Source organism: Mustelus asterias, chromosome 5, assembly GCF_964213995.1.
Source record: "Mustelus asterias chromosome 5, sMusAst1.hap1.1, whole genome shotgun sequence".
Taxonomy (NCBI): domain Eukaryota; kingdom Metazoa; phylum Chordata; class Chondrichthyes; order Carcharhiniformes; family Triakidae; genus Mustelus; species Mustelus asterias.
Genome location: NC_135805.1, coordinates 55292727 through 55307059, shown reverse-complemented (window position 1 = coordinate 55307059; position 14333 = coordinate 55292727). Strand labels below are relative to the sequence as shown.

The following is a 14333-nucleotide window of genomic DNA, read 5'->3' as shown; positions in this document are numbered from 1 at the left end:
GTCACTCCCTAAAAATGGGGTTTAATCACCCCTATGGTTGCTGAATTCTTCAGGAAAGCAAGATTATCCTCTGTTTACTTAAACGTTGCATTTGATTCTACAGTATGATTAACTCCATCCAACAATCATGACACTGAACACTGAAGAGCAATATTGACAAAATAAGAGGAGTAGGTCGTTGAGCCCTGCTCTGCCATCCATTATGATCATGGCTGATCATCCAACTTAATAGCCTGATTTCTCTCTCCCCCGCCCCCCCCCCCCCCCCCCCCAAAAAAAAACACATAGCAATCCACCTAACCTGCATATCATGGGATGTGGCTCACCAATTCTTTGTATTCCAAGTTTTACAATTTTCAACTCCTTTAAGTGATAGGAATGTTATTGGCAATTGGGATAATGTTGCTGGAGCAGTTGTTGAGTAGGAAATCCCACTTGTTACGACTATTCTACAAAGACTGTGTTTAAGCAGTGATCAAATTAAACCTGCTCCTGGGCTTTCTATAGCTTTAAAGCTGTACATAGCAGCAGACTGGATGCAAAAGTCTAGAGGACTTGGGCAGAACACTTGGTGTTCCTTTTCCAGGAAGAGAATTGTAAGCAAATGCAATATTTATGCTAGGATGCTTCATTTAAACTTTTGTTTAATGGTTGAAATTACCATGATTTCATGTTAGTAGAATTTGAATGCTGATAAGTGCAAGAGGTTGGCATGCTGTGTGTGTTGTGATACTGGAGGTAAGCAAAGCTATTTGAATACATGTTTATGCATGTATGTGTCATGACCTGAAGTGATGTAATTACCCATGTTGTGTAGCCATAATGCCCAGCTCGAAGCACAATCTCTCGATAAAGCACCATGAATGCGTATGCTGGCTCTGACTGAGTTTTGTATTTCTTGTGCTTGGATCAAAACATTGCAGTGAAGCTAAAATTGGGTGCTATCACATTCAAGTGGGATGTGAAACAATTTCCTGTTTATTTCAGGCCTCAACTTTTGACATAGTGCCATTAGAGTGCATGCAAATTAAGGAGCACAATTTTATCATATATTTCTGCTTTGCATTTAGCTTTTATCTCTTTTTTTGTGATTGAATGTATGATTAATCTATATTGTAGGTAAAATCTTTGTAAATGCAGCCATAACAAAAGCACTTTGATTTTATATAGTACCTATAACAAAATTGTTTCAAGGTGACTCGAGATTATACTTTCAGGGGGTGGGTGTTGGGAGGAAATGACTGTTGAAGCAAAGGACAGGAGATGAGTTTGGGTCTTAAAAAACAAGAGTTTGACCGAAGGAATTTCGGAAAGTGAGAGCTAGTTAACCAATAATTATGCGAAGAGTGGAGTGATGTAACAAATGTTGGTTTCAGGAAAGATGATTGTGAGATTGGAGGATGCAGCCGTGTTGAGGATTGAGCCCACAGATTTAAAAATAATTACCAATGGAATAAATTTTCTTTTGTAAATGCTGACAAACAACAGTAGTTAGATTAATATGGTAATCTGTCTTCACCAGATAATGTGAGATATTGTTTTAGTACAGAAACATTTCTTATGAAGGAATTAAACTTTTTAGATTTTCTCCTCCTGTTTTGAGAAATTTGTCCTTTAATTTGGCAATAGCATCAAATTTTGGCAAGAGCAACAATTGTATCTATGTATTCATAATGTTCTGGAACATTGAGCAATTTGAGGAAAAGCTGTCCCCATTTTTTGCAATAGTCATCAGTGACTTGCAATAAATGGATACTTACAATGTTGTAATGCTTCCATCTTATTCGTGCCAATATTGTAATACTTGAATACAAACATATCCTCCAGCCTGCCCATGGCTGATCTGATTGTAACTTCAACCCCACGCTACCTCAAAGCCTTTCACCCCCTTGTGAATCTAATTCTACCTTGAAAATATTCAAATACTCTGCTTCCACTGCATTTTGAGGAAGATGGTTCCAGAGATTCTCAACTTCAGATTTTTAAAATAAATTCTCCTGATTTCCGTCTTAAATGAGGTGACCCCTTCCATCCTATTCATACCAATGCTTTGAGAATTTAGTATCTTGGGTGGAGATCAGCTGGCACATATCCCATACCAATAACTCCAGATTGCATACTTGCCTATGAGGACCACCTAACTAAAGTAACTTCAATAGATCAAGAGCAGAAATGTCTTCCTGAACAAAACTACAGGCTCAACTTGAGTTAATGTTATCCATTTGAAGAATGTTGCGCTCCTGTGCAGTTGAACAATTCTCTCAAATGTGTCCTCAGCATATAGTGTGATCTGAGAAATGTGCTTAAAGCTGTTACAGGGTTGTCACAATGGTTTTTCTTGCAATTAAAATCATCGTTCCCCTCAAGTAGCAATTTGAGCAAAGTCACAGTGGCTTAAGGCTTATTAAAGACTATATCTATAGGACTCAGATGTAGGTCATCAAGGCCAGTCAGAGTACAGAATTAAGAAATACGCAAGTGGTTATGGTTTCAAATTTAATTACAAATAATTAACATATACCCATCAAGGCATAAGGGTTCTCGATCCACTCTCGGTTATTGATTAAGGTTGCATCATGCATACATAAGTGTATAGTGTCCAATTATAACTTCTCAATGTTCCATGTTAAATCTATTATGAAGGATTATCTGACTGGGCAGAGTCAATGAGGAGTTATGAAAGGGAACTCCATATTTGACCAGCCTTTTAGAGCTTTTTGAGGATGTTACTAGCAGACTAGATGAGGAGGAAACAGTGGATGTGGTATATTTGGGTTTTCAGTAAAGTCACATAGAGGAGATGATTAAACTACATTCGAGCACTTGGATTGGAGTAATATACTGGAATGGATTGACAACTGACAAAGCATACAGGAGGAATAAATGGGCCATTCACAGTTTGGCACAGAGTGACTAGTGGGGTACTGCAAGAATCAATACTTGGATCCCAGCTGTTCGCAATCTCTATTAAATTATTTGGATGTGAAGTCCAAATGTACTACTTCCAAGTTTATGGATAACACTAAACTAGGTAGGCATGATTTCTAGATAGTAGAGATCAAGAGATATGGGAGTGTTGTGAGAAAATGGCATTGACGTAGATGATCAGCCATGATCTGGTTGAATGGCAGAGCAAGCTTGAGCGCTATATGGCTTAGTCCTCCCACTGCATGACCACATCTATTTCTTGGTGTCTCGTTTTTTCTCTCTCTCTCTGACTTGCTTTCTCTCACTGGTACACACCCTGTTCTTTCTCACCCTTAGCACAGTTGTGCAATGGCTGTTTATATACAAGTAATAGTGACTTTCGACAGTAATCCTGAGAATGAAATTTGACAATGGCAGTGGTGGCCTCAAAAGTGACTATGAAGCTCTGATTGTCTTAAAACCACAATTAGTTTGCTTAACATCCTTTGGAGAGCAAACTCTGATCTGTCGTATATATGAGAAATTTTACTTTCCATGCCAAGGTGCATAGTTGCACTTCAAATTTTGTTTAAAATGCTTGCAATTTGTGTACAGAATTTGGAGCTGACATCAATGAGTCCTTTTCCTCATTTTCTTTCCAGTCATGGCTACGTTAGTAATGTTCACACCTTGGTTTTAGAAGATAAATCCAATAAGTTCAAGTCCCACTCCAGAGACATGAGCATAAACTTTCGGCTGCGGTGCTGAGCGAGGTCTGCACAGTTGGAGGTGCTGCCTTTCCGAGGAGACCTTGAACTCTCTGGCCCTTCAGGTGGATGTAAAAGATCCCATGGCTTGTTTCAAAGTTAATGTTCAAGGGAGTTCTTTGTGGTGTCCTGGTCAATCAGCCAACCAACACCACTAAATCAAATGATCTAGTCATTATCTCATTGTATTTTGGATCCTTTTGCAGCCCCCCTTGCTGCACCCAAATTGGCTGCCATGTTTGCCTATATTTACTACAATGACAGCACCTCAAAAAAACCACTTAATTGGATATTTGTGATTTTCAATGTCTCCAAGTCATGAAAGGTACTATACAAATGCAGGTCTAAATTTTGGCATGACTACCCCATGTGAAGCAACCACATCACTTCTCACAAGCTGCCATCTGGTCATCGCCTCCTGTTGTTGGAACATTTGGCCTCTGCCTATTCTAATTTTGCTGATCATTTTGCCCTGTTTCCACACTGCTTTGTTTATTTCTAGACTACTTTTATTTGCAAGATAGTAAGTGAATTAATTGCAAGGTAGGAAATCTGTTATATTTTATAGACCAAGGATCCAGTTTCAGTTCTGCTTCTCCTGTAGATGACAAAATTATAGGGTTACTCCACTTTGCTGCTGTTGTGTGCATATTAATGAACAACTGGTAAAGTGGTATTGGTAACATCTTAACAGGTCTTCAGCTAATTTTTTATCTGGGATAGGGAAGAGAAGCAAAAGAGGCCGGAAATTCAAGAGTCGTATTTGAAAGTGCACTCTGAAATGCCTTTCTCTATTGAAAGAGAAAAAATCACTTTAAAAACCTGACGTTTAATTGAGGCACAATGCTATTAGTTATACTTCAGAAACTGCAGCTTAATGCCAACTGTTAATTCATGAAACTAGGTTGAGCCCTCTGCCATAGGGATCTAAGTACACTTCAAAATGCATTGTGTTGGATGGTCGCGATTTTATTAGCAGAAATTGATTAAACTCCTTTTGTGTTTGGAATGTATCATATTTCAGGGGCACTTGATTCCAATTGCATGTCTGCATTATAGACTTGTGCAGTTGTTGACAGCAAGACTCAAGTAGCCACAGTATTTGGTACCTTGGCTAGAACCAAATTATTCTGTTTAATAAATGAGAATATAAATCTCAGCTAATAATTTGATTCTTTATGATCCCAGCTGATACCATTGCACAGTCAGGTCCCAGAATGGAACCCTGGCTCAACAGATTTGTAACTTTTTATTTTTTAGATATGTGCATGAACGGAGTTGCAGGACTGCCAATTAACTTTCAACAAGAACAAAACCTTTTATTAAACAAGAAAAGTAACTATAATATACTATTTCACCTATATATTCACAGATATACTCCGATTTGGGTGGTACAGTGGTTAACACTGCTGCCTCATAGCACCAGGGACCTGGCTAGATTTCTGACTTGGATCACTCTCTGTGGAGAGTCTGCATGTTCTCCTGTGTCTGTGTGGATTTTCTCCGAGTGCTCCGGTTTCCTCCCACAGTCCAAACGACGTGCTGGTTAGGTGCATTGGCCATGCTAAATTCTCCCTCTATACCCAAACAGACGCCGAGTGTAGCGACTAGGGGATTTTCATATCAACTTCATAGCAGTGTTAATGCAAGCCTACTTGTGACACTATAAAATAAATAAAATAAACTTGATCACAAGTTACCAAAAAGTATCTTGTTCTCAGTAAATATACAGTCCATGTAAATCAATAGTGGTCATACACACCACATTCGTAAACCAAATGGCTGATGCCCCCCAATGTAACTTCTGGTGAATTTCTCAATTAATCCCCCCCCCCCCCCAATGTTTCTCACTGAGTCAACTGGTCACATTGGAACTCTGACTTCCATACATGATTTTTTTCAAACAAAAGCACACTTTTCTTTCTAACTTTGAAATCAAAGCTGGAGTGACAATGGAATGAGTTGAATAATGCGGCAGTTTCCATTTCAAAGTATAGTGAGGTTTGTGGTTAAAATAAATCAGAAAACTAGAAGTACACCGCATGTCAGACATAATTTATGGAGATAAAAACAGTTAACGTTTCAGATTAATGACTTTTCACCAGAACTGGAGAAAGATTTCAAGCAAGTACAGAGGCAAGGAAAGTCCAGGTGGTAGAAAACAAAAAGGAAGGTCTGTGCTAGGGTGGAAGGAGGAAAAGTTGAAGTAGTAAATGCATGTTGCAAAGCCGATATCTCTGCCTGTTTTTATTTTGATGGCAGTTGTTGATGATTTTACTTTCCAATTTACATCTTTTGGCTCATCTTTTTGTTTCCAATCCATGAACATCACCTTTTTGTCTTGCACCCCCTCACCCTTTTTTCATTTTAATATCTCCTGGCTTCCATCTTGTCATATAGCTTCCCTTTGACTCTTTCCTTTCTCTTGCTTCTGAACTTGTTTTAAAAATTCTTGCTACATTAATTCTGACTTTCCAGTTCTGATGCATGGTCTCAACTTGAAGCATTAACTCTGTTTTCTCTTTTCAGAGATACTGTGTGACCTACTGAATATTTCAGTATTTTCGTTTCAAATTTCCAGTATCTGTGGCATTTTGTTTTTATGTATATTTAAGCTATTTTTGATCGTCTAACATCTAAAGTCTTCAAAGTTTTACATTTGCTCTTTTCTATGCAAACTAAATTACTTGTCATTTCAGGGGGTAGGCAAACTGAAAATTGTTTTGCTATTTTTCTCCTTGTTTGAATTGCATGATATTCTTGTCTTTTCAGATCTTATACAAGCTACAAATGAGACCAATGTTAACATACCTCAGATGGCTGACACTCTTTTTGAGAGAGCAACAAACAGCAGCTGGGTAGTGGTGTTTAAGGCTTTGGTTACTACACATCATTTGATGGTCCATGGCAATGAGGTACACTTTATTAATCCTTCATCTTATTTCAATGTGGCTGAGATGAATTATCTCATGTAAACTAGTATTTCAGTTCATTTGTGCATATAGGGAAAATTAGCTATAACTGTTTATACTGAAGATAGATTAATACTGTTGTCTCAAAAATTTCTGAAAATGGGGACCGCGGAAACTGGAACTGATTTGGTATGGACATTCATGGTTATTTTAAGTCAATTTTGTGGATATAAGCCATGAATAGAGCTTCACTTGATGCTAGTGTAGTCTGTAAAATTCGATGCGTAGAGTACTTCATCTGATTTTCAGATCACAGGAATATTTTGTTTTCTTGGTGAAAGTTCAGGAACAAAATGAATCGAGTATGCTCAACACTGCACCATATTTTCTCATTTATACTCCCTAAGTAAGATGCTACTACCAATAATCCTTAAATTCCAGGGTTACAATAAATTTGGGTCTGATGCATTGACCCTACAAATCTTAATAGAACGTAAGTGCCTTGTTTGAACTACCATGTTTCCCTGTTAATGTAATAGAAACATAGAAAAACTACAGCACAACACAGGCCCTTCAGCCCACAAAGTTGTGCCGAACATGTCCCTACCTTAGCGATTACTAGGCTTACCTATAACCCTCTATCTTACTAAGTTCCATTTACTTATCTAAAAGTCTCTTAAAAGACCCTATCAAATCCGCCGCCTCCATCGTTGCCGGCAGCCCATTCCACGCACCCACCACCCTCTGAATGGAAAAACTTACCCCTGACATCTCCTCTATCTACTCCCCAGCACCTTAAACCTCCGTTCTCTTGTGGCAACCATTTCAGCCCTACGAAAAAGCCTCTGACTGTCCACTCGATCAATACCTCTCAACATCTTATTCACCTCTATCAGGTCACCCCTCATCCTTCGTCTCTCCAAGGAGAAAAGACCGAGCTCACTCAACCTGTCCTCATAAGGCATGCCCGCCAACCCAGGCAACATCCTTGTAAATCTCCTCTGCACCCTTTCTATGGCTTCCACATCCTTCCTGTAATGAGGCGACCAGAACTGAGCACAGTACTCCAAGTGGGGTCTGACCAGGGTCCTATATAGCTGCAACATTATCTCACGACTCCTAAACTCAATTCCTCAATTGATGAAGGCCAGTACACCATACGCCTTCTTAACCACAGCCTCAATCTGCACAGCTGCTTTGAGCGTCCTATGAACTCTGACCCCAAGATCCTACTGATCTTCCACACTGCCAAAAGTCCTACCATTAATATTATATTCTGCCATCCTATTTGACCTGCCAAAATGAATCACCTCACACTTCTCTGGGTTGAACTCCATCTGCCACTTCTCCGCCCAGTCTTGCATCCTATCAATGTCTCGCTGCAACTTCTGACATCCCTCCACACTATCCACAGCACCTCCAACCTTTGTGTCATCAGCAAACTTACGAACCCATCCCACCACTTCCTCATCCAGGTCATTTATAAAAATCACAAAGAGTAAGGGTCCCAGAACAGATCCCTGGGGCACTCCACTGGTGACCGACCTCCATTTAGAATATGACCCATCTATAACCACTCTTTGCCTTCTGTGGGCAAGCCAGTTCTGGATCCACAAAGCAATGTCCCCTTGGATCCCATGCCCCCTCACTTTCTCAATAAGCCTTGCATGGGGCACCTTATCAAATGCCTTGCTGAAGTCCATATATAGAACATAGAACATAGAACATTACAGCGCAGAACAGGCCCTTCGGCCCACGATGTTGCACCGACCAGTTAAAAAAAAACAGTGACCCTCCAACCTAAACCAATTTCTTTTCGTCCATGAACCTATCTACGGATCTCTTAAACGCCCCCAAACTAGGCGCATTTACTACTGATGCTGGCAGGGCATTCCAATCCCTCACCACCCTCTGGGTAAAGAACCTACCCCTGACATCGGTTCTATAACTACCCCCCCTCAATTTAAAGCCATGCCCCCTCGTGCTGGATTTCTCCATCAGAGGAAAAAGGCTATCACTATCCACCCTATCTAAACCTCTAATCATCTTATATGTTTCAATAAGATCCCCTCTTAGCCGCCGCCTTTCCAGCGAAAACAATCCCAAATCCCTCAGCCTCTCCTCATAGGATCTCCCCTCCATACCAGGCAACATCCTGGTAAACCTCCTCTGCACCCTCTCCAAAGCCTCCACATCCTTCCTGTAATGTGGGGACCAGAACTGCACACAGTACTCCAAGTGCGGCCGCACCAGAGTTGTGTACAGTTGCAACATAACGCTACGACTCCTAAATTCAATCCCCCTACCAATAAACGCCAAGACACCATATGCCTTCTTAACAACCTTATCTACTTGATTCCCAACTTTCAGGGATCTATGCACACATACACCTAGATCCCTCTGCTCCTCCACACTATTCAAAGTCCTCCCGTTAGCCCTATACTCAACACAACTGTTATTCCTACCAAAGTGAATTACCTCACACTTCTCCGCATTAAACTCCATCCGCCACCTCTCGGCCCAACTTTGCAACCTGTCTAAGTCTTCCTGCAGACTACGACACCCTTCCTCACTGTCTACCACACCACCGACTTTGGTGTCATCAGCAAATTTGCTAATCCACCCAACTATACCCTCATCCAGATCATTAATAAATATTACAAACAGCAGTGGCCCCAAAACAGATCCCTGAGGTACACCACTTGTAACCGCACTCCATGATGAATATTTACTATCAACCACCACCCTCTGTTTCCTATCCGCTAGCCAATTCCTGATCCAATTTCCTAGATCACCCCCAATCCCATACATCTGCATTTTCTGCAGAAGCCTACCATGGTGAACCTTATCAAACGCCTTACTAAAATCCATATATACCACGTCCACTGCCTTGCCCCCATCCACCTCCTTGGTCACTTTCTCAAAAAACTCTAAGGTTAGTAAGGCACGACCTACCTGCCACAAAACCATGCTGACTATCACCTATCAATTCATTACTCTCCAAATAACTATAAATCCTATCCCTTATAATTTTTTCCAACATCTTGCCGACAACAGAAGTGAGACTCACCGGTCTATAATTCCCGGGGAAGTCTCTGTTCCCCTTCTTAAACAATGGGACAACATTCGCTAACCTCCAATCTTCTGGTACTATACCAGAGGCCAACGACGACCTGAAGATCAGAGCCAGAGGCGCTGCAATCACTTCTCTTGCCTCCCAGAGAATCCTTGGATAAATCCCATCCGGACCTACATCTGCTGCTCTTCCTTCAATGTGTTTAGTCACATCCTGAAAAAATTCAACCTATGTTTTTGGCAAATCAGTAAATGTTTCTGGGAGAAAACAAAATAGCATGATGCTGATTTGGAACTCAAAGAAATAATTGACCATGAACAAAAGTTAGACTTCTGAATGCTTGAATATATCTTGACCCCCCTCATCTATTCCCATCCTCCAAAACAAATTAAAATGACACGTAGAAATAAATTGCCTTGTCACCACCTTTATCTCAAGGGCAGTGGAATTCAAAGAGGTGGAAACTATGTGACAGTTGTATATAGCACAGTGCTGTGTTCAGTTCTGGGCACCTCAGGAACTGTATGTTGGCCTTGAGGAGGTACAACACAAGTTCACCAGAACGATATAGGGACTAAACTGGCTTAACTGAGGACAGTTGCATAAAGAACAAAGAACAATACAGCACAGGAACAGGCCCTTCGGCCCTCCAAGCCCGTGCTGCTCCCTGGTCCAAACTAGACCATTCTTTTGTATCCCTCCATTCCCACTCCGTTCATGTGGCTATCTAGATAAGTCGTAAACGTTCCCAGTGTGTCCGCCTCCACCACCTTGCCTGGCAGTGCATTCCAGGCCCCCACCACGCTCTGTGTAAAATATGTCCTTCTGATATGTGTTAAACCTCCCCCCTTCACCTTGAACCTATGACCCCTCATGAACGTCACCACCGACCTGGGGAAAAGCTTCCCACCGTTCACTCGATCTATGCCTTTCATAATTTTATACACCTCTAAGTCTCCCCTCATCCTCCGTCTTTCCAGGGAGAACAACCCCAGTTTACCCAATCTCTCCTCATAACTAAGCCCCTCCATACCAGGCAACATCCTGGTAAACCTCCTCTGTACTCTCTCCAATGCCTCCAAGTCCTTCTGGTAGTGTGGCGACCAGAACTGGACGCAGTGTTCCAAATGCGGCCGAACCAACGTTCTATACATCTATAGACCCCAACTTTTATACTCTATGCCCCGTCCTATAAAGGCAAGCATGCCATATGCCTTCTTCACCACCTTCTCCACCTGTGACGTCACCTTCAAGGATCTGTGGACTTGCACATCCAGGTCCCTCTGCGTATCTAAACCCTTTTATGGTTCTGCCATTTATCGTATAGCTCCTCCCTACATTATTTCTACCAAAATGTATCACTTCGCATTTATCAGGATTGAACTCCATCTGCCATCTCTTTGCCCAAATTTCCAACCTATCTATATCCTTCTGTAGCCTCTGACAATGCTCCTCACTATCTGCAAGTCCTGCCAATTTTGTCGTCCGCAAACTTACTGATCACCCCAGTTACACCTTCTTCCAGATCGTTTATATAAATCACAAGCAGCAGAGCCCTGCGGAACACCACTAGTCACGGGCCTCCAGCCGGAAAAAGACCCTTCCACTACCACCTTCTGTCTTCTGTGACCAAGCCAGTTCTCCACCAATCTAGCCACCTCCCCCTTTATCACTTAAAGTTGGTATATATTCTCTTGATTTTAGAAAGTTGGAAGTGTGATCTAATTATGTTAACAAATGGATTTCAATAGATGGAGAAACTATTTGGTTAGAGATTACAGAACAATGGGGCCCTTAAAACTAGAGCTGGACCATTTAGGGATGCAATCAAAAGTAGGTTTTCACCCAAAAAGTAGTGAATTCTGAGTCAATTAAACTTTCGGAGACAGAATATTTTGAGGTAAAATTATCAAAGAATATGGGTGACAGACCGATAAATGGCGTTCCATTACATATCCACCCTTCCACTAATTAAATTGTGGGACAGACCCGACTGGCTAACTGGTCTAATTCTGTCCCTACTGCTGTGGGGTTTCTTCATATTTGCCTAATAGCAAATAGAGGATTCAAGCGCATGTTATAGTAACTGTTTCAGTGATTTGTATTCAAGTTAGAAATACAAGCAGGAAGTGTGGGTGGAGCAGGAAACGCAGTTGGCCAGGTAAGTGGATGTATGGTATTTGAAGGACGCTTTGCTTTCCCAGTAAATTATGATGAGGCCAGCAGGTAGTTTCTTGAAGTTTAATTGACCCAGAATTCATTACTCTTTGAGTGAAAGTGTACGTCAGATTGCATTTCATGGATTAAATTAGACTTTTAATTCCAGAGTTTTATTGAATTCAAATTTCACTATCTCCTGTTGTGGGATTCTAACCCGAGTCCCATTGCCCTGGGTCTTTGTGTTACTAATCCAGCAACAATACCAAAATGCCATCCCCTCCCCAAATGTTGACAATGCATGCTATTTCTCGGTGCACAGTTCTGTAATTGTATTTGGGAGCAAAAAAATCTATTAATTTTTACAATATTTGCATTTTTTAAATGTGAAAATTTATGTGGCAATTTGTGATGCGTAAAGGAAAGTAGATTGGCTGGTTATCGTCACAAGCGGCTCTTGTTCACAGTTTAAAAATGTACTGTCCTTTTCAGGAAAGATTTAATTAGTATAATCCGTCAACTTTTTCTAAGTTGAGAGCAAATATGTATTTGGAAAACTGCATCAAGTTATTTACTCAAGTCAGTACAAACACATGCGGGAACCCCTTCCAATTACCATCTACTGACCGACTTCAGCTGGATAATTGGAGGTACTCCATGTTGAACCATTTTTTTTTTAAAGAAGCACTGAGCATAGTAAGCACAAAATGTACTCTGGGTGGGTGACATAATCACCATCTGGAATAGTTCTGGCTCGGTAGCACCAGTACTGACCAAACTGGCTGAGTTCTGAAGAACATACATGCCAAACTGGGCCTGCAGTGGAAGGTGAGAGAATCAACATGTGGAAAAGCCTACTAAACCTTGTCCTCCCCAATCCACGCGATACAGTTACATCTATTCAGACAGTATTGATGAGAGTAACAACTGCATAGAAATTTAGCACAAATGAAAGCCATTTGGTACATTATCAATATCAGCCAGGAAGGGCTATCTAGCCTAATCCCACTTTCCAGCTCTGTCCATAGTCCTGTAGGTTATGGGCATTTCAAGTGCACATCAAAGTATTTTTTTTAAATGCAATCAGGATTTCTGCCTCTACTACACTTCCAGCCATTGAAGTCCAGACTTCCGTCACTCTCTGGGCGGAAAAAGCTACTCTTCTTTTATACCAAGTACTTCTAGTCTATGTCCTTGGATATAGACCTGTCTGCTAAGGGAAATAGACCCTTTGAATACACTCTATCCAGATCCTCATTATTTTATACACCTCAATTAAATCTCTACTCATTCGCAATTATCATCTATTGACCTCCCTCAGCTGATTAATTGGAGGTACTCCATGTTGAACCATGATTTTTTTTTTGGAAGAAGTACTAAGCATAGTAAGCACAATGTACTCTGGGTAGGTGACTTAATCACCACCTGGAATAACTCTAGCTAGGTTCCAAAGGAAACAATCACACCCTATTGAATTTTCCCTCGTGCCTAAAATTCTCCATTCCTGACAATGTCCTCATAAACTGTCACAGCCTCCTCTGGTGTGATCACATTCTTCCTGTAGCCTAATTAGTGTTTTATACAGTTCCAGCATAACCTTCCTGCCTCTTGTATTTTAGACCTTGATAAAATATTCTGCATGCATCTTTGAAACACTTCGTCTACACCCAGTCTAGATTTCAGCTATTGGGCCTCTTCCTGTTCACTTCAGTATACTTTCCATCCTATTTAGTGTATTGCTGTATATCCAGCACATTAATGTACACCATAAAGAAGGATTTACTTTTGTGATCAGAAGAATTGCAATTTCTATGATTGTAAATGGAGTAAATTTTCCAGTCCCTCCTAAAATGGGACTGCGGGCGGGATGGACAATTTGATGGACTGTTTAGAGCTCTAATGACCTGGGATGGGAATTTCTGGTTTTGGGGAGTGGGATGGGCAGTGGTTGGAAAAAACTGGTTATGGTAGGTGAATTCAATTAATTTTAGTTTGGTGAAATGTCATTAGTTCAAGACTAAAATTGATAACACCGACTCCTACTACTGCAAGATGGCCAGTCTGCGCATGCACAGCACGCCAATGACATTGTGCTGCACCCAATGTGCCAGTACACTTGTGTGCATGCTTGAAAAGCTCTCATCTTTATAGACACATTGCCTGCAGTGAATATGATTGGAAGTTTAGATTTAGCTTGAAGAACTAAAAAGCTATCAATTTTACTTAGATAAAGGTATCCTTCCAAATTACAAATGTGAGCCAACCAAACTCAAACAATAGAATACCTTGGCATACTGTGCACATCTCTGGCTCAAATCACACAATACAGCAGTGCACAAGAGGCCCTTCAGCCCATTGAACCTGCACCAATGCATGAAAGGCCCTCACCTGTCCACCTAATCCCACTTGCCAGCACTTGGCCCATAGCCTTGAATGTTATGGCATGCCAAGTATTCATCCAGGTACTTTTTAAAGGATGTGAGGCATCCTGCCACCACCACCCTCCCAGGCAGT

At 41.0% G+C, this 14333-nt stretch overlaps 1 protein-coding gene across 4 annotated transcripts in view; it reads left to right on the top strand.

Annotated features, from left to right (window-relative positions):
* The window catches only part of snap91a (synaptosome associated protein 91a), a 195346-nt gene that overhangs the window by 57256 nt on the left and 123757 nt on the right, over positions 1–14333 (top strand). For all 4 annotated transcript variants that reach the window (XM_078212609.1, XM_078212607.1, XM_078212608.1 and 1 more), the window contains one exon: positions 6447–6589. In XM_078212609.1, coding sequence (XP_078068735.1) covers positions 6447–6589 — 143 coding nt within the window. The remainder of the gene's footprint in view (positions 1–6446; positions 6590–14333) is intronic.